Raw genomic sequence first — 18,479 nt, 5'->3', positions numbered from 1 at the left:
GTATCTCCGTATGACCTTTGGGGCGTAGGATTTCAATTGCCTAGTGGGAGATGTAGTTTTAGCGCGAGACAGGCGACACTGTACGCCTGCGCGATGAGGGGATGTGGGACCCCTTTACCGGAACGCTGGGGACGCGTCCGGTGAGCCAGGGGTGGGGGTGGGGGGTGAGGGATGTGAGGGGGACGATGTGGGGTGGAAATGGTCACCGAGGGGCCACACAAGGCTGAAAGTTGCAGGTCTGAGAGGCAGAGAAGACCTGGGTTCTGATGCCTGTTCTGCGATGGATTCGCTGAAACCTCAGAGGCAATTCATTGCTTCCCTCCCCTCTCCCCTTCCAAGCAGTGAGAAAGTTTCTGTCCCCACACAGCTGATTGAGACCCTGTTGAGACCTGCGCAGGAGCTCTCCTGAACCTGTGTCACTCAGGACTGGCAGCCACACACGGGTCCCCGACGTACACCTAGCTGGATCCCCTAATCTTAACCACTATCAGTCTCAGAGTACAAACCTCGAGGAACAAGCCTCGAGAAAGACTAAGTCAAAGATCCTCTTAACTCTGTGTGCATTCGCATTTAAGGACGCACCAGCTTCTAAATCCTCTCTCGAGAGGTTTTAAACTTCAGCAGACGGTCTAGATAGCCTGCCGTCCTAATGTTGCCCTTTGAGGAAAGTAGGTCTGAAATACATACTTGACTTGGGATGGATTTGTTTGTATAGGAGGCCCATTTACTCAAGGACCCACTATCAGGACGAATGACTTCATAACTGAGTATTTTGTCCCTGTTTCAGGTCCCAGCAGTGCTCCGGTCCGGTGTGTAACGCAGGTCGTGCTTCTGTGCTGCTTGGTTCGTTTTCCACACGGTAACTGGAAAGCCTTTCCGAGACCTGTCATACCTACCTGTTACCCTGCCAGGTTAGCTGATGTGTGTGTGTGTGTGTATGTGTGTGTGTGTGTGTGTGTGTGTGTGTGTGTGTTATCCTATGCTGTCATTTAGGCCAAGATGGAAGGAGAGGAAGAGAGTGGTAGATGCTGAAGTTTCCAGAGGAGAAAGCTGGTTCCTAGGGTGTTTCGGGTAAGATATTACCACCATCCTCTCAGGATCACAGGCAGCCAGGTGTCTAGCCCAGAAGCTTGTTTGTTCCTGGCAGTTAGTCCCTGGGGAATGTAAATCATATCCCCACTGACTGAGTCCTCCGAGTCTGTGAAGTGAGATTGTCCTGTGAGAACAACCCACTCACATGCACCCTCGGTATTAGGGGTCGAGCCTGGTTTCCCAACACTAAGTTTCAATCCCAGCCTTTCCACCCTGACTCTTTGGTGTGTGTGTGTGAGTATGCATGCTCATATAGGGACAGAAAGACCAGGAGGACTGTCACTCTGTGCCTTACACCTTTGAAGCTGGGTCTCTGACTGAACATGGCACTAGGCCCAGCAACCAGCAATCCTTTGATCTTCATCCACCAGAATGCCAGGGAGCCAAACTCAGATTCTTACCCTGAAGCAAGCTCTCATACCCACGGAGTCATCTTCACAGCCCCTTGTGGTTTTTGTTTTTGGCTTTTATTTGTTTGTGGGGGGGGGTGTGTGGAATGAGTAGAGCCCCGTGTGCCGTGGTAGGTGTGTGGAGGTCAGAAGACAATTGCTTCTTTCCTTCTGCCAGTCGGGACTGAACTCAGGTCATCAAGCTTGCCAGCAAGCACCTCCACCCATGGAGCCGTTTCACCTGCCCCTTTTTTGTTTTTCATTGAGACAGCATCTTGCTATGTAGTCCTAACTGGCCTGGAACTCTATGTAGATCAGGCTGCCCTCAAATATACAGTGATTCTCCTGCCTTTGCTTCCAGATTTCTAGGCATACATTCATGGGGGCATTCACCACCATGTTGAGGACGATCTCTGATTGGCTTTTTTTTTCAGTTGTGGGGGTTGAAGCTGGATGTCCCGTGTGGTGTGTGGTGAGCGGTAGCTTTCCCTCTGATCTGTATCCCAGGCCTTGTGTTTCGTTTTTCTCACACATCAATCCCTCCCCTAAGACATGAGAAGGCTGTCTCCTCGTGACACAGACTTTTGATGTGATAGGATCTTTGTCCAGCCCTTTTCCTGAGGCAGGCATCCTGAGATGAAAGAGCAGGGCCAGAGTGCCCGCTTCTGTCTCCACCCTTGAGAAGCAGAAGCGAGCCTCAGCTACATAGCAAGGGTGAGGCCAGGCTGAGCAGCATCTATAATACCGTCTCTGTGTATCTGTGTCCTTATCAAGAAAAAGAGAGAGAGAGAGAGAGAGAGAGAGAGAGAGAGAGAGGGTTAGAGAGAGAGAGAGGGTTAGAGAGTTACTCAGTTGCCTTTGCAGAGGACCAGGGTTTGGCTCAGCATCTCACAACCATCTGTAACTCCAACCCCAGGGAATCCAGTATCTTATAGACATCTGCACATACATGGCAGGCACACACACACATACACATGAGTACATGAATGAAAATAATACATTTTTTAAAAATGGGCATGGTAGCACATACTTGTAACCCCAACATTAGGAAGGCAGATACAGGCAGATCTCTAAAGCTCATTGGCTGGCCATCCCATCCTGCTCACTGGGTTCCAGGGAAATAAAAGAGATCTTGTCTCCAAAAATTAAGGTGAACAGAGCCTGAGGAACAACAGATAACATTGTCCCCGTCGCCCACTCACACGCACATGTGTGCACCTGTACACACATGAACCCTGAACACACGTGTGTGTGTATACATACAAGAGCTGATCTGGGGATATAGCTCAGTGGTAGGATATTCACCTATCATGCACGAAGACCCGGATTTAATCCCCAACACCAGCACTGCATCATAACTGCACACACATATGCACACAGTTTCTCACACACTGAGTTGACCAGTTTGGTTTGACAAGGTTAGGACTTAATCTTCCATTTTGAGTTTTTCTATTACTCTAGGAAACCGGTCCAATATTGTAAGGCCCACAGCTCCACCCATGACTAGGATCCGAATAAAGCCAGTACAACTACCAGTCAGTCTTATCCCCCAGTAAGCCAGCTAAGTCTCAGTGATGTCATGGCCAGAAACAGACCCCACTTCTTTTTTTTTTTTTTTTTTTGCTTTTTCTTTTTTTCTCTCGAGACAGGGTTTCTCTGTGTAGCCCTGGTTGTCCTGGAACTCACTCTGTAGATCAGGCTAGCCTCAAACTCAGAAATCCACCTTTCACTGCCTCTCAAGTGCTGGGATTAAAGGTGTGCACCACCACTGCCCGGAGAGACCCCACTTCTAAAAACAGTGCCACTGTTTTCTGGACACTGACAATCCACCCCACCCCCAGTCCTCTGTACGGTCCCTCCAGACCCATGGTGTGTGCAGTAAACAGTAGACATCTGGCTAAGTGTCTTGTTTATTTAGAATTCACAGTTGCTTAAAGGTTTTTAAAGTCTTCCCTGTTGAACAGAGAGACATGACTGAAGGATGAAGCCAGGCCCCTCTACCCCATTTCTTTTTTTCCAGATTGAGGCTCCACGGTTCCCAGGAACTCCTTTTGGGACTCACAGAAACCTTCTGCACCTTGGTGATGGCGCAGAGGGACTGTTTTCTTACTTGGAGCCTGAATGACTGCCAAGAAGGAAGGCGGAAGTAGAGCGCTTGTCTCTCCTGGTGGCTCCGGGCCTCAGACCGTCGCATCGATCCTTTTCAGAGCCCGAGGACAAGGCTCACCTGAACTTGAGTCATGAGTGAAACGTCTTGCTCTTTCCTTACTGAGAAAGAATGTCGAGACGGACAGGTGAGTGCTCCTACTTGGGAAAGAAGGGCCCGGCCTGGGGATGCACTGTTAATGAGACAGAGACTGTGGCGCTTTAGAAATATTGTGGGGAAATGATCATATATCTTTGTTGTAGGAGATTCTGGGCTGAAGGTGTAGTTGAGCAGTAAACCGTTGGCTGTAAGTTCCATCTCCAAGATGAGACAGACATAGAACAGAGGCAGGAGAGTCCAGGTCATCATGGCGGAACGCCTGTGATCCTAACACTTCCATCATGGCGGAACGCCTGTGAGCCTAACACTTCCATCATGGTGGAACAACTGTGATCCTAACACTTGGGAGGTAGAGACAGAAGGATAAGGAATTCAAGCTCATCCTCAGCTACACGATGAGTTCCAAGTCAGCCCGAGCTACAGAGACCCTGCTCAGAACAGAAGCGTCTGTCCACCTGCGGGTGGTACCTTGTTTGCAGAATAGCTCACAGAACCTTTCCTTTTGCTAGGGTTGGGGAGGGAGATAGCATCTGAAATTCCTTAAGAAACCAGGATGGCGTGGACTCATCAATTAACTCCCTGTCGGCTTCCCTGTCCATCACTGGCCTTGGCAGACGGTCTTACTTAGCTTCCAGTTGCTGTGATAAACACCATGACCAAAAGCAGCCTGGGGACGAAAGGGTTGGTTTCGTCTCACAGCTTACAGCGCATTACTGGGGGAACGTAGGGAAGGAACCTGGAGGCTGGAGCTAAAGAGAGCCACGGAGGAGCCCTGCTGACTCACTTGCTCCCCAGGCTCACACTCAGCCTCTTCCTTCTTCCTCCCTGGACCACCTAACCCAGCTCTGCCCACACTGGCCGGGGGCCCCCCTCATCAGGTGTTAGTCATGAAAGGTTCAGCCCAGCAGGGTGGCACACGTACTTAATCTCAGCACTCAGAAGCCAGAGACAGGCAGAGAGATCTCTGTGAGTTCAAGACCACCTGGGCCTGTGTAGTGAATTCTAGTCCAGCGAGGGATACAATGTGAGATCCTGTCTCAAAACAACAACGAAAACAACAGCCTTGTCTAAAGGTTAATATGACAGAGGCATCTTCTCTGGGGAGGGTCCCTCTTCAAAGAGGGCTCTATTTTATGTCCTGTTGACTAACTAAGTAGCACAATGACCAACCCCCTGAAGCCTCCTGTTCAGCACAGTCTCAGTGTACGTCCACGTGCTGGGGGGGAGGGCCAACCCCCCACCCCCGTTCTGGACTGTCCCCTCCATCTCGCTGTCCAGAAATGGGATTCCAGGGCCAGAATACAGACAAAGCATTTGCTCGGCTCTCCAGGGAGATCTTAGAAAAGGACAAAGTCTTCTTTCTTCTAAAGGGAAGTCCCTGGAAGGGGACTGAAATGTAGACAGAGAAGGATGAAGTGTTTTTTATATATAACACCAGGAATCACCAAATAGCACTGAGATAGAATTTCAATTTAAAAAAAAATCGTAGCTCTATTCTGTATCTTGTACAACAGCATAGTTGCCTATGGAAAACATCAAAGCCATGTCCCCATGCTACCTTTTGCAGGGAAATTTGGGTTGCATGCAAGGGCTTTAGAAGACTTCAAGAGGGGGCTAGAGAGATGACAACCCTGGCTGTTCTTCTGGAGGACCTGTGCAGGTGGCTCTTAGGCACCCATAACTGCAGCTCCGGGGAGCCAGTGCACTTCCCGCCTCTGCAGGCCGCACACACGCCTCATACACTCACACAGATATAAACACTTTTTTGGTTTGTTTGTTTTTCGAAACAGGGTTTCTCTTTGTAGCTCCTGCTATCCTGGAACTCACTCTGTAGGCCAGGCTGGCCTTGAACTCAGAAATCCGCCTACCTGTGCCTCCCAAGTGCTGGGATTAAGGTAATACTCCACCACTGCCCGGCCACATACTTAATTTTTAAAAATCAAAATAGAACTAGGTGTGGTGGTTGCTTCTGAAAGGTTTACACTAAAGGTTCTGTCTTTGGGGATTAAGATGGATTAAAATAGAAGAGAATATCCAGTTCCTCATGCACATGGGCATGCATAACTACACCTACTCACACGCTTGCACGCACACATGCACACATGCAAGGGGCAGGTATGCAGAGAACTCAGAAGTTAAGGCTGTACATAAGAAGTTTCATGGAAATGAAGGAAAGGATCAGAGTAGCAGGACAATCTGGCTTTCCAGGGCCCCGACACAGCACTGAGTCCACCCCTGTTTTGTGGCTGGTTGGTCGGTTTGCAACAGCGATTCCCTAAACCTCCAGGCTGGGCTATAAGGCGTGCCATGCCACCCCTGGCTACTTACCGTTCTTCCTCCTCCTGTTCTCTCTTCACTTCTTTTTTCTCCTTTTTGATTTTTTTTTTTTTTGAAACAGGATCTTGCTGTGTAACCCAGGCCTCAGTCTCCCAAATTCTGAAGTCCAGGCTTGTACCACTGGGACAAACTATGCTATTTTTACTTATGTATTTTAGAAAAAGATAATATACTTGCATATTCAAAAAAAATCTGAAAGTAAGAAAAATAATAGTAGAAAAAAATGTCTTCCGTCTGTGTGGGCACCTGTTCCTTTCCCGCCACACTCCGCTTTCTTGCTGGAGACACAGGCGCTCCGTCCTTGGGAATGAGCCTGGGACGAGTCATCAAAGACAAGCAAATATATCTATGTATTTTTTAATGATGGGAGAATGGGGAGGAGGCAAGAAAGGAATGGTAAGGTAAATGAAACAAATTAGTAGACTACAGGGGCGTGGGTCTTGGCTGAAATTTCTCCACCTTACCAGACATAAGGGCACACCTCTGTCACCTTCACACTAAAGAGGACAAAGAGGCAAGGGGACACATGTCCTCAGCACATGTTATATGAGCCAGGGCTATGTAATGAAACAATGATTCAAAACAAATAATAGTGATGAAACTAAATATAAAATATCTTTTATATAAATATAAAAGAAAGAGGTGGGGGGTTAGTCTCTCCTAAACCCAAAGAAAAGGAAAGCAAAGTTCTGTAGGTCATATGGAAAATGGGCTGGGGGCAGGGCATGCAGTAAGCCCTGGGTGGAGCAGTGTGCAGCCCTTAACTCCAGAGACCAGCACTTCCAGGTGGCTGCACCACCGGTCAACGTTTAGTGTTTGTCCAGCTCATGGAAACAGTGCTACAGTGAGTGAAAGTAAACACAGGGCTCTGCAGGAGAAGCCGTGGACCTGTCAGATAAGCACCAGACGACAGTGCAGGCTCAGGGTGGGTACAAGGTGGGAATTTGGGCAAGGATGTCACTCAGTCCATAGTGTGTGTTTGTCCTAGTGGATGATACCTTCGTTGTAGGATACAGAGCTATAATGCCTGTAGACCCAACACTCTGGGGATGCAGGTAGGAGAACCACAAGTCCAAGGTCATTCTCCATAGCAAATTTTGAGACAGCCTGAAATAGGTGAGGCCTTGCCTCTAAATTACTATCAAGGGCTGGTAAGTAAGAACACTGACAGGCGTCCAGCCTGGTAAGCCACATGCACACAAGGGTAGACAATGCAGACCCACATTCTTTAAGAAGACATTTACAACATTAGAACATCTTGCAATTTTCTTTCTTTCTTTCTTTCTTTCTTTCTTTCTTCTTCTTCTTCTTCTTCTTCTTTTTTTATTTATTTATTTTTTTTATTTTTTGGTTTTTTGAGACAGGGTTTCTCTGTGTAGCTCTGGCTGTCCTGGACTCATTCTGTAGACCAGGCTGGCCTCGAACTCAGAAATCCGCCTGCCTCTGCCTCCCAGAGTGCTGGGATTACAGGCGTGTGCCACCACTGCCCGGCTCCTTTCTTTTATAACTTGAATGTGTGGTTCTTGAGTATGAATTTCATAGATGGCAATGTCTGTTGAAAGGTCAAAGGTTAGAAACATTAGGATCTGGTGATTTGTAACCTTTGACCCTCTAATCAAAAGTAACTTTTTATTATGCTTTTTGATCTTTGGTAACCTGACTATGGAAGCATTATCTCAGTTTATATGCCATTTAATTTATTTATATGTATTAATCAGGTTTCTCCAGAGAACAGAACTGATAGAATGTACACACACACACACACACACACACACACACACGTATACACACACACACATGGATTTATTAGAGTGGCTTACAGGGTGTGGTCCAGCTAGTCCAGAAAGTCCAAGAATGCAGTAGTTGTTCAGTCTGTGAGGCTAGAGTCTCAGCTGGTGTTCACTGTACCCCAGGATCCCAAGCAAACAGGCTCTAATGCTAGCAAAGAAAGTGGATTTGCAGTGGAAGTGAGGACTGGCAGGCAGAGCTAAAGAAGGCTTCCTTCTTCACTGCCTTTACTTAGGCTGCCAGCAGAGGTGTGGGCAGATTTAAGGTAGTCTGATCCAATCAGGAAAAACCCTCACAGGTGTATCCTGCAGCTCATGTTTTAGTTCATTCTAGATGTAGTCACGTTGACAACCAAAAATAGTCATCATATCATGGTTTTTTTTTTTTTTTTAAAATACTTGGGGCTGGAAAGACTGCTCAGCAGTTAAAGAGAACATGCTGCACTTCCCAGCACCCATGTCGGAGGACTTGTGACCAAAAGATCTATTCCCTTTCCTTGAGTGCCTGCACACACGACAGAGACTCTCTCTCTCTCTCTCTCTCTCTCTCTCTCTCTCTCTCTCACACACACACACACACACACACACGTTGCAACATGAGTACATGAATTTGGATCCCAGAACCCATGTGAAGCCAGCTATAGTGGCCTGTGCCTGTGACCCCTACAGTGAGACCGAGGTGGAGGTCAGAACCCTGAAGAGCCCGCTAGCCTGGCTAGAGACCCTGCCTTCCGGAAGTGACGACAGGGACTTTAGGTTGGTACTGGCGAGCACACACAAATCTACACATACCTCACACTTGAAATCATTTTAAATGATTCTTCCTTGTGTGTAAATCAGGCATTTCTACTGGACTTGGGTTTTGTGGGGTTTTTTTATTGTTGTGTGTTTGTGTGTGTGTTTGTGTTTGTGTGTGTGTGTGTGTGTGCACATGCGTGCATATGCCTCCTGAGTGCTAGGATTACAAAGTGGCTCTGCCAATCCCATTTGTTTTGTTTGGTCGGTTTGTGGATATGGTTGGTTGATTTTTTGAGGCAAAATCTCCAATGTGTGTTTTTCAAATTTATTTTTATTAATCCTTTAAGAATTGTGTATGTGTATACAATATATTTTGATCATATTTGCCTCCTACTTCTGCCTCTCTTTCCAGAACTACCCCTGACCCCCCCTAAACACATGACCTCCCCTTCACTTAAAAAATCATCACCCAGCCAGTCCAGTGTGTGCTGCTCCAGTGTCTGTGGGTGTGGAGGGGCCACTGGGGTGTTTGGGCCTGCTGGGCCCCACACACAGCAGAGGAAAATCTCCCTCCCTCTCCCTCATGCATGCCTTTGGTTTATTTTTGTTTTGAACTTACTGGTTTTATTTATTTATTTATTTATTTTGGATTTGTTTTTTGTTTGTTTGTTTTGGGTTTTTTTTTTTTTTTGGTTTTTTGGATATTTGTTTTTCGAGACAGGGTTTCTCTGTATAGCCCTGGCTGTCCTGGAACTCACTCCATAGACCAGACTGGCCTCGAACTCAGAAATCCGCCTGCCTCTGCTTCCCAGAGTGCTGGGATTACAGGCATGTGCCAACACCACCCAGCTGAACTTACTGGTTTATACAATTTTTTTTCCTACCATTTTAGGCGTATTAGCCCACACCTGTGCCTGTGCTGTGAGTGGGGATGGTCGCCACCTGTGATGTGAGTGGGAACAGTCACACCTGTGCCTGTGATGTGAGGAAGGTCACACCTGTGCCTGTGATGTGAGTGGGAACAGTCACACCTGTGCCTGTGATATGAGCGAGGAAGGTCACACCTGTGCTTGTGATGTGAGTGGGGATGGTCACACCTGTGCCTGTGATGTGAGTGGGGATGGTCACACCTGTGCCTGTGATGTGAGTGGGGATGGTACACCTGTGCCTGTGATGTGAGTGGGGATGGTCACACCTGTGCCTGTGATGTGAGTGAGGAAGGTCACACCTGTGCCTGTGATGTGAGTGGGGATGGTCACACCTGTGCCTGTGATGTGAGTGGGGATGGTCACACCTGTGCCTGTGATGTGAGTGGGGATGGTCACACCTGTGCCTGTGATGTGAGTGAAGAAGGTCACACCTGTGCCTGTGATGTGAGTGGGAAGGTCACACCTGTGCCTGTGATGTGAGTGAGGAAGGTCACACCTGTGCATGTGATGTGAGTGGGGATGGTCACACCTGTGCCTGTGATGTGAGTGGGAAGGTCACACCTGTGCCTGTGATGTGAGTGAGGAAGGTCACACCTATGCCTGTGATGTGGGTGAAGAAGGTCACACCTGTGCCTGTGATGTGAGTGGGGATGGTCACACCTGTGCCTGTGATGTGAGTGAAGAAGGTCACACCTGTGCCTGTGATGTGAGTGGGAAGGTCACACCTGTGCCTGTGATGTGAGTGGGAAGGTCACACCTGTGCCCATGCTGTGAGTGGGGATGGTCGCACCTGTGATGTGAGTGGGAACAGTCACACCTGTGCCTGTGATATTAGCGAGGAAGGTCACACCTGTGCCTGTGATGTGAGTGGGAAGGTCACCTGTGCCTGTGATGTGAGTGAGGAAGGTCACACCTGTGCCTGTGATGTGAGTGGGAAGGTCACACCTGTGCCTGTGATGTGAGTGGGGATGGTCACACCTGTGCCTGTGATGTGAGTGAAGAAGGTCACACCTGTGCCTGTGATGTGAGTGAAGAAGGTCACACCTGTGCCTGTGATGTGAGTGGGGATGGTCACACCTGTGCCTGTGATGTGAGTGAGGAAGGTCACACCTATGCCTGTGATGTGAGTGGGGAAGGTCACACCTGTGCCTGTGATGTGAGTGAAGAAGGTCACACCTGTGCCTGTGATGTGAGTGGGGATGGTCACACCTGTGCCTGTGATGTGAGTGAAGAAGGTCACACCTGTGCCTGTGATGTGAGTGGGGATGGTCACACCTGTGCCTGTGGTGTGAGTGAGGAAGGTCACACCTGTGCCTGTGATGTGAGTGGGAAGGTCACACCTGTGCCTGTGATGTGAGTGAGGAAGGTCACATCTGTGCCTGTGGTGTGAGTGGGGATGGTCACACCTGTGCCTGTGATGTGAGTGAGGAAGGTTACACCTGTGCCTGTGATGTGAGTGGGGATGGTCACACCTGTGCCTGTGATGTGAGTGAGGAAGGTTACACCTGTGCCTGTGATGTAAGTGAGGAAGGTCATACCTGTGCCTGTGATGTGAGTGGGGATGGTCACACCTGTGCCTGTGATGTGAGTGAGGAAGGTTACACCTGTGCCTGTGATGTAAGTGAGGAAGGTCATACCTGTGCCTGTGATGTGAGTGGGGATGGTCACACCTGTGCCTGTGATGTGAGTGAGGAAGGTTACACCTGTGCCTGTGATGTGAGTAGGAAGGTCACACCTGTGCCTGTGATGTGAGTGGGAAGGTCACACCTGTGCCTGTGATGTGAGTAGGAAGGTCACACCTGTGCCTGTGATGTGAGTAGGAAGGTCACACCTGTGCCTGTGATGTGAGTGAGGAAGGTCACACCTGTGCTCGTGATGTGAGTGGGAAGGTCACACCTGTGCCTGTGATGTGAGTGGGGACACTTGTTCAAGGACCTTGGCGCTACTGTGTGGTTCTGCTTCTTTTGTCATTGCGGTTTGTCTTTGTTTTGCTTTTTTATAGACTACTAGGGGCAAGGTTTGCTGAGTGAAAGGCTGGGCAAAGTGCCTCTGTGAGCTTCACTGACACCAGTCTCAAGACCTGCTATCACCACAGAAACCTACATCAGATTCCTTAGGGCCTGGCGAGAGAGCTTAGCAGTAAACCTGCTGCCACCAAGCCTGCTGAGCTGAGTTCAAGTCCCCAGACTCACATGGGAGACGGAGAGACCCAGCCCTTGCAAGTTGCACTCAGACCTGCACATACATACATGCATACATACACATACATGCACACATGCATACAAAGATACATACATGCAGTATTACGTTAAGTGATCCTTTCATAGTCCTCCCTCTTCTCTCTCTTCTCCCATTCTTTCTCTAGGGTGGGTCCCGTGGCCACATTTAGGCTACACGGTACCAGCTACATACTCATCTTATGATCACATGAACTCAAAAGCCTGCCTGCAGCACCCCTGTCATAGGGTGAGGGCTGAGTGAGGCCCCCCTGCAGCCTACACTGCCTCAGATGCTTGGCCAACCTCCCACCTCTCAGGTACACCGCCACGCCCCAGGTACACCGACTGCGTGCCTGCTGGATCGCCTTTATACTATTGTAGCTAATTTCTCTAAAGCTCATTTATTTGTGATTCTAGGAAAAGGTGAGAAATTTAAACTCAGATCTGAGGGAGAATGCTGCAGGAAATTGACCCTGGTGTGCCTGTTTGTCTTGCAGATAGAAAGTGTCTCTGCTGGGCTCTCTTCATCATACAAGGACAATGGTGCACTTGTGGCTTTCAGAGGAATTCCTGTAAGTATCGCCCATCAGCTTCTGTGTGCTGGGGACACAGGAGGGCCCAGGCTCCAGGAGCTCACGCTCTGGGAGAGCATAGTCTGCCACACAGAGTCTGTCTGATGAGCTCACAGCCCCAGAGGATGGGCAGAGGACGTACTGGGGACGCCTGCAGCACACCACAGCCTCAGAGGGGTGCTTTGTGCTTCTCTACCATTCACCAAGGCAGACGCTCATCCCCACATCGGCAACCTCACAGTCAAAGTCTGCCAGGAGCCCCACTTTAAGACTCACTTTCAGTGGTGGCACATGCCTTTAATCCTAGCTCTAGGGAGACAGAGGCAGGTGGATCTCTGAGTTCAAGGCTAGCCTGGTCTACAGAGTGAGTTCCAGGATGGCCAAGGCTACAAGAAGAAACCCTGTCTTAGAAAAGAAACAAATAAAAAGGAATCACTGTCAGGCTGGAGGAGGTGGTGCAGGCCTGTAAGTCCAAGCATTCGAGAGTCTGAGGCCTGCCTGCACTGCAGAGCAAAATCAAAACAAGATTGAACTTAGAGCTGGGGTGTACCTCAGTGTAGCAAGTGTGCTCAGTATGTACTGGGCTCTGAGTCAGTCCCCAGCATGTGCACACCCAAGTACATGTACACACAGACACAGACACACATACACACACACACACACAATTTTTTAAACTACTTTTTAAAAAAGATTTATTTATTTATTTAATGTGTGTGAGTACACTGTCACTGTCTTCAGATACACTAGAAGAGGGCATCAGATCACATTGTAGATGGCTGTGAGCCACCATGTGGTTGCTGGGAATTGAACTCAGGACTTTTAGAAGAGCAGTCAGTGCTCTTAACCACTGAGCCATCTCTTCAGCCCACATGCACACTTTTTAAAATCAGTTCATCATAATATAATCTTCCAGCCTCTAATTTCTAGATGTTTCCCACACAGTGGGTGGGAAGAGCTGTGCATGGGGAGACGTGGCTCCCAGCTCATTCTAAAGGCCTCCTGCCCCGCCCCACAGATCTCAGAGCTGAAGAACCACAGCATTCTCCAGGCCCTGACCGCAGAGACTACCGGATGGCAGCCGGGTGGTAAGGAGCGTTGAGGGCCCTTAGGGCTGGGTGGGACCCAGAGCAGAGCCTCCAAGAGTCCACTTTCCGCGGTCTGAATCAGTCTTGCTCTCTTTCTCTTTCAGAATTGTGTAGGTTTATCATTGCGCATCAAAAATTAGAAGCAACCCTGGGTTAGGAGCTAGGTTCTCTGTTGGTGGTTTGCTGTGTGCTTCTGACCAAGCCATGTCATGTAATAATGTCTGATTATAGTGAACATTCAAAATGTCTGTCTACCTATCCACCTATCCATCCATCTATCCATCCATCTATCCATCCTCTATCTATCTATCTGTCTATCTATCTATCTATCTCTCTCTTGTTTAGGGGAGGGGTATGGTCCAGAGGCTGACTTGTTGGAGTCAGTCTCCTTCTTCTGCCATGCAGATCCCAGGGATGAACACAGGTCATCAGCCTTGGAGGCCCTGAGCCATTTCACTGAGCCAGCAGCGGACGTATAAACATCTCTCATCATCACAGTGTGAAAATGGGGCAGCACAGGCTGGACGTGATGGCGCATGCCTTTAGCCCCAGTACTCAGGAAGCAGAGGCAGGCACATCTGTGTGAGGTCTACAAATCTAATTCCAGGGCTATTACACAGAGAATCCCTGTCTTATAAAACAAAACAAAACAAACAGAAGAAAATGAAGCACTACGAGTAAGAGGTTGCAAGAAGTCTCCTCTCTGCTCTTTGCAAGATGTTTTCAGTGCCATATTTTCAACTCAGGGCATCTGCTCGCTAGTTTATTTTAAAGAAAAATATTCTCAGACGGGCGGTGGTGGCGCATACCTTTAATCCCAGCACTTGGGAGGCAGAGGCAGACAGATTTCTGAGTTTGAGGCCAGCCTGGTCTACAAAGTGAATTCCAGGATAGCCAGGGCTACACAGAGAAACCCTGTCTCGAAAAAAACAAAAAAGAAAAAGAAGAAGAAGAAGAAGAAAGATATTCTCATATTCAGAATTATCTTGGAGATACATCCTGTGGTGTAAACTCTGGCTCCCTTACATATGTGACTTTGAACACATTGCTTAACCTTTCTAGTCATCGTCTCTCCTGCTAGAAAACAAAGATCGGCAGGGGCTGGGGACAGTGGCAGAATGCTGGCCTGGCTTGTGCTCTGGATCCCATCCCAAGCTATCTGAAGGATCGTCACAGTGGAAGCAGTGATTGCTCACAGTAGGACCTGGGCCAACACACTCAGGAAGGGTTCAATGAAATAGCACACACACACACATGCAGGCACACACGTTTTGAAATGCACGCGCGCACACACATGCTCGTGCACAGACATACACATGCATACGCGCACACACGCACACACACGCACACATGCAGGCACACATGTTTTGAAATACACGTGCACACGCGCACACACACACACACACACACTATTACTGCCGTGCCTGGGTTAGATTCCCAGGACCCACGTAGTAGAAGGAGTTTGTCCTTCTGTCTCTGCTTGCACTCTGTAGAACGGATACTCTCACACATAATAAATAGATGTAATTTAAAATGTTTTGTTCTGTTTTGAGACAGTTTCTCTGTGTAGCTGGCTGTCCTAGAACGAGCTCTGTAGACCAGGCTGGCTCAGAATCAGAGGCACCTACATCTGCTTCCCAAGTGCTGTCTCAAATGAACAAACAAACAAACAAACAAGCAGCACTGCTCTTGGCTAATTCCCATTTACAGAACGACTCAGTCCGTGCTGTTTGTTTGATGGGTAAATGGGAGCGGCAAAATAATGGAGTCAACTAACTACTGAAAGAAAAATAAAAAATGTGAGCTGCGCTAGTTATTCTAGAGATAATTTGCTTTACACACACACAGCCCTCCTGTGTGTCCCACTTCAGGATTGTCTGTGGATCTAGCCAGGAAGGCCAGGCCGGCTCCTGGAAGACAGGAACAGCGCACACAATTTAATCATCTCTCAGGCACCTGCTGGATAAGGCTATCTCCAACCTTGAATTTTCTGACGCTTAACTGTTGTAATGGCCCTGTCCCTGTGGCCAAGGTTTCTTCTGCTCCTGCCTCACAGACACAGTCAGATTGCTAGTAGACGAAAGGTCACAGGGTTAGAGATAGGGCTGTGGATGATAAAGCTGCTTGGAGTCAGAGGAAGGAGGGCAGCCGCTCGGAGGGCAGCCGCTCGGCCCCACCAGCTTGCCCGCTGTTGGTCCACACTTCTCACTTGTTTTTGTTTTCTGGGTTTTGTGTAGCCCTGTCTGCCCTGGAGCTCACTCTGTAGACCAGGTTGGCCTTGAACTTGCCATGATCCCCCTGCCTCTGCCTCCTTTTTTTGTTTGTTTTGTTTTGTTTTTTGGATTTGGTTTTTTTGAGACAGGGTTTCTTTGAATAGCCCCGGCTGTCCTGGAACTCACTCTGTAGACCAGGCTGGCCTTGAACTCAGAAATCCACCTGCCTCTGCCTCCCAGAGTGCTGGGATTACAGGCGTGCGCCACCACCACCCGGCAGCCTTGGGGATTCCTATGGACTCCTCAGACGCTTTTTCTCTGGTTTTGTCAGAGTGTGTCCTGTGTCCTTCCTGGTTTCTCCAAAGAAGCCACCAGGATTCAGACGTGATAACCTAATGTCTTGCTGCCTCCTGAAGGCCACTGAACAACTGTGCTAGGGCGTCAGACCCAGAGCTCACAGAGACTCCTTTTCTGATTGTTGTAGTTGTGAGTGCAGAGATGCTCAGAGCCCAGGAGGAGTGGGAAGTGGTGGACACCATCCATCCTAACATAGGTAAGTGTGGAAACAGCGCTGTCCCACATGGCTACCAGCAGAAGCCATACCAGCCAGTGTACCTGTGACTGGGACTAGAAGACGTGTCCTTGAACGATCTCATCCTAGTAATTTGACGTCAAATGGAATCTTACCCACAAATCCTAAAAGGACCTCCTGCTACATGAAGTAGAGAAGGAACACCACAGGGCAAGGCTGCCGTTGTCCCCACCCTCAAGCCAGTGCCAAGGGAGGACAAGAGAGTCTTGTCAGGGCTAGCCCTGAAGTAGGACAAGGATGGCGCCCCGCCCCCTGGGGGCAGTGGACCCATAGAAGACTTCTCCTGGCAGTCTCTGAAGGCTGGGGACAATTGTCTCAGGTCCATTTCTGACAAATTTAGAGGGAGACTAGAGACCATCTGGTTTTCACCCAAACTTCACCAAGCTAAGAAGAGATGTCACAGTGACTAACCAGCCACCATCGATATTGCTGGTGACCAGTTAGCAGTCAGTACTTGGTTTAGAGGCGACAATAGGTGGGTGTTTGCTGATAGCACACACTGTCCCGCATGTTCAGGTGTCTTCTCTTTGATCTAGAGCGCGGGCTCAGCTCGCAGCAGCCTGCCCAGCTCATCTCCTTCAGCGAGGCCCTGGAGCACTTCCAGACCGTGGACCTCTCCTCTTTCAAGGTATGGCTGCAGGGAAGAATGCTTCCGCATGCTAACCTGAGGAATCCCGCGGTACAGGGGCTCAGAGAGCCAAAGAACCAGACCTGGCGACTCACGGGGGCTAAGGCAAGGAGATTGCCCTGTGCTTTAGACCAGCTACAGAATGTGTTCCCAGCTAAGAGTACGCAGGTGCCTTGTGGTGGTGAGAGGGTGTTAGGTCCTCTGGAGTTAGAGGTGGTTTGTATTCCAGTGCTGGGAACTGAACCCAGGGCTTTTGGAAGAACAAGCGCTCTTAACCCACGAGCCAGCTCTGAGAACCCATGGGTCAGAGAGGACCCTGCCAGCCTCTGTGGAACGGAGCCTGAGGAAATCTGGCAGTCCTGGGATTCAGACCATGTGCAAATACTCCGTGTTTTTCCCTCTTAGGGATGGGAATTATGGAGTTAAACTCCAAGTAGCTCTTGGGGAGGCAAGGCGGACTGTCTGGGAAGCAGGGAACTAAAGATTCCTGGCAAATGGAGGAAAATTCCTTGTAGGATCCAGAAGCTGTTTGTAAATTTAATTACATTTATTTATTTTTGAAACAAAGTCTCATTATGCAGCCTTGGCTGAACTGGAACTCACTACATTGCCAGGGCTGGTGATAAACTCAAGGGAATTCTTCTGCCTCAGCCTCGAGTGTTAGCTTTATAAGCATGCACTGCCATACCCAATATAATTAAAAATTTAGGAAAGATGCTGAGGGCTGGAGAGAATGGCAGCTTAGCAGTTAAGAGCACGTGCTTTTAGGGAGGACGGGGATGTGCTATCCCAGCACCTACATGCTCGCTCGCCACCCTCCATCATCCCAGTGTCAGGGATTCTACCCCGTGGTCTGCCACCTCAGGTTCCAGGCATGCACATGGTGCACAGACGCACGCTGGGGCTTCTTCAGAACTGGCTGTCGCCTGGCCAGTGAGGCTCAACGCTCATGCACATAAAATAAAATGATTTTTTTAAAAAGGTGTGGATACTAAGTATGATGGCACATATGTGTAATTCCAGCACTCAGGAGGCTGAGGCAGAGAGATCATAAGATCAAGGCCAGCCTGGGCTACATAGAAATACTTTGTCTCAAAAAGTTGTGTGGGAAAGCACATAAGTGGTGAAAGGCTTTTGTCATACAAGCCCTGTGACCTGAGTTCGATTCCCAGAACCCATGTGGGAGGAGAGAGATGACACCACAGCGCCCTCAGACCTTCACACACACACACACACACACACACAAATAATAAAGGGGGTTTGGGCCAGGCAGTGGTGGCACATGCCTGTAATCCCAGCACTCTGGAAGGCAGAGGCAGGCGGATTTCTGAGTTCGAGGCCAGCCTGGTCTACAGAGTAAGTTCCAGGACAGCCAGGGCTACACAGAGAAACCCTGTCTCAAAAAACCAAATCCAATAAATAAATAAATAAAATTAAATAAAGGGGGGTTGGGGAAAGGAGTCTGAGGGGAAAGCAGACTGAGGGCTTTTGTGGGGTGTCTTGAGCGACCTGTAGTAAGTTTAGCGGGAATTCAGGTATTCACCTAAAGCCTAGATCATCAGAGAGGCTAAAGAGACAGAAACTGATACAGAAGGCCAGAAGATGCCAAATCCCAGAACCCTGTAAAGCAGG

General features: G+C 48.9%; 1 protein-coding gene and 1 long non-coding RNA gene across 4 annotated transcripts in view; one reads left to right on the top strand and one right to left on the bottom strand.

Annotated features, from left to right (window-relative positions):
- Positions 1 to 44: 44 nt before the first annotated feature.
- The window catches only part of Elmod3 (ELMO domain containing 3), a 34,088-nt gene continuing 15,653 nt past the window's right edge, over positions 45 to 18,479 (top strand). The window contains exons 1-7 of one of the 3 annotated variants that reach the window (XM_052173963.1): positions 45 to 140; positions 788 to 859; positions 3,502 to 3,775; positions 12,255 to 12,329; positions 13,345 to 13,414; positions 16,112 to 16,180; positions 16,756 to 16,847. In XM_052173963.1, coding sequence (XP_052029923.1) covers positions 3,722 to 3,775; positions 12,255 to 12,329; positions 13,345 to 13,414; positions 16,112 to 16,180; positions 16,756 to 16,847 — 360 coding nt within the window. In that variant the 5' untranslated portion in view covers positions 45 to 140; positions 788 to 859; positions 3,502 to 3,721. Of the gene's footprint in view, positions 141 to 787; positions 912 to 3,501; positions 3,776 to 8,607; positions 8,628 to 12,254; positions 12,330 to 13,344; positions 13,415 to 16,111; positions 16,181 to 16,755; positions 16,848 to 18,479 lie in introns of those variants that run through there. The other 2 variants (XM_052173962.1, XM_052173964.1) reach the window with 2 other exon arrangements.
- LOC127678786 (uncharacterized) lies at positions 9,796 to 10,686 on the bottom strand. Its single transcript, XR_007976626.1, has 5 exons — positions 10,517 to 10,686; positions 10,419 to 10,451; positions 10,100 to 10,132; positions 10,002 to 10,034; positions 9,796 to 9,837 (listed from the first exon to the last, which is right to left on the bottom strand). It is a non-coding gene; the product is annotated as an uncharacterized LOC127678786 (long non-coding RNA).

The sequence above is a fragment of the Apodemus sylvaticus genome, chromosome 2 (assembly GCF_947179515.1).
Source record: "Apodemus sylvaticus chromosome 2, mApoSyl1.1, whole genome shotgun sequence".
NCBI classification, from domain to species: Eukaryota; Metazoa; Chordata; class Mammalia; order Rodentia; family Muridae; genus Apodemus; species Apodemus sylvaticus.
This window is presented reverse-complemented; position numbering and strand designations above follow the sequence as displayed.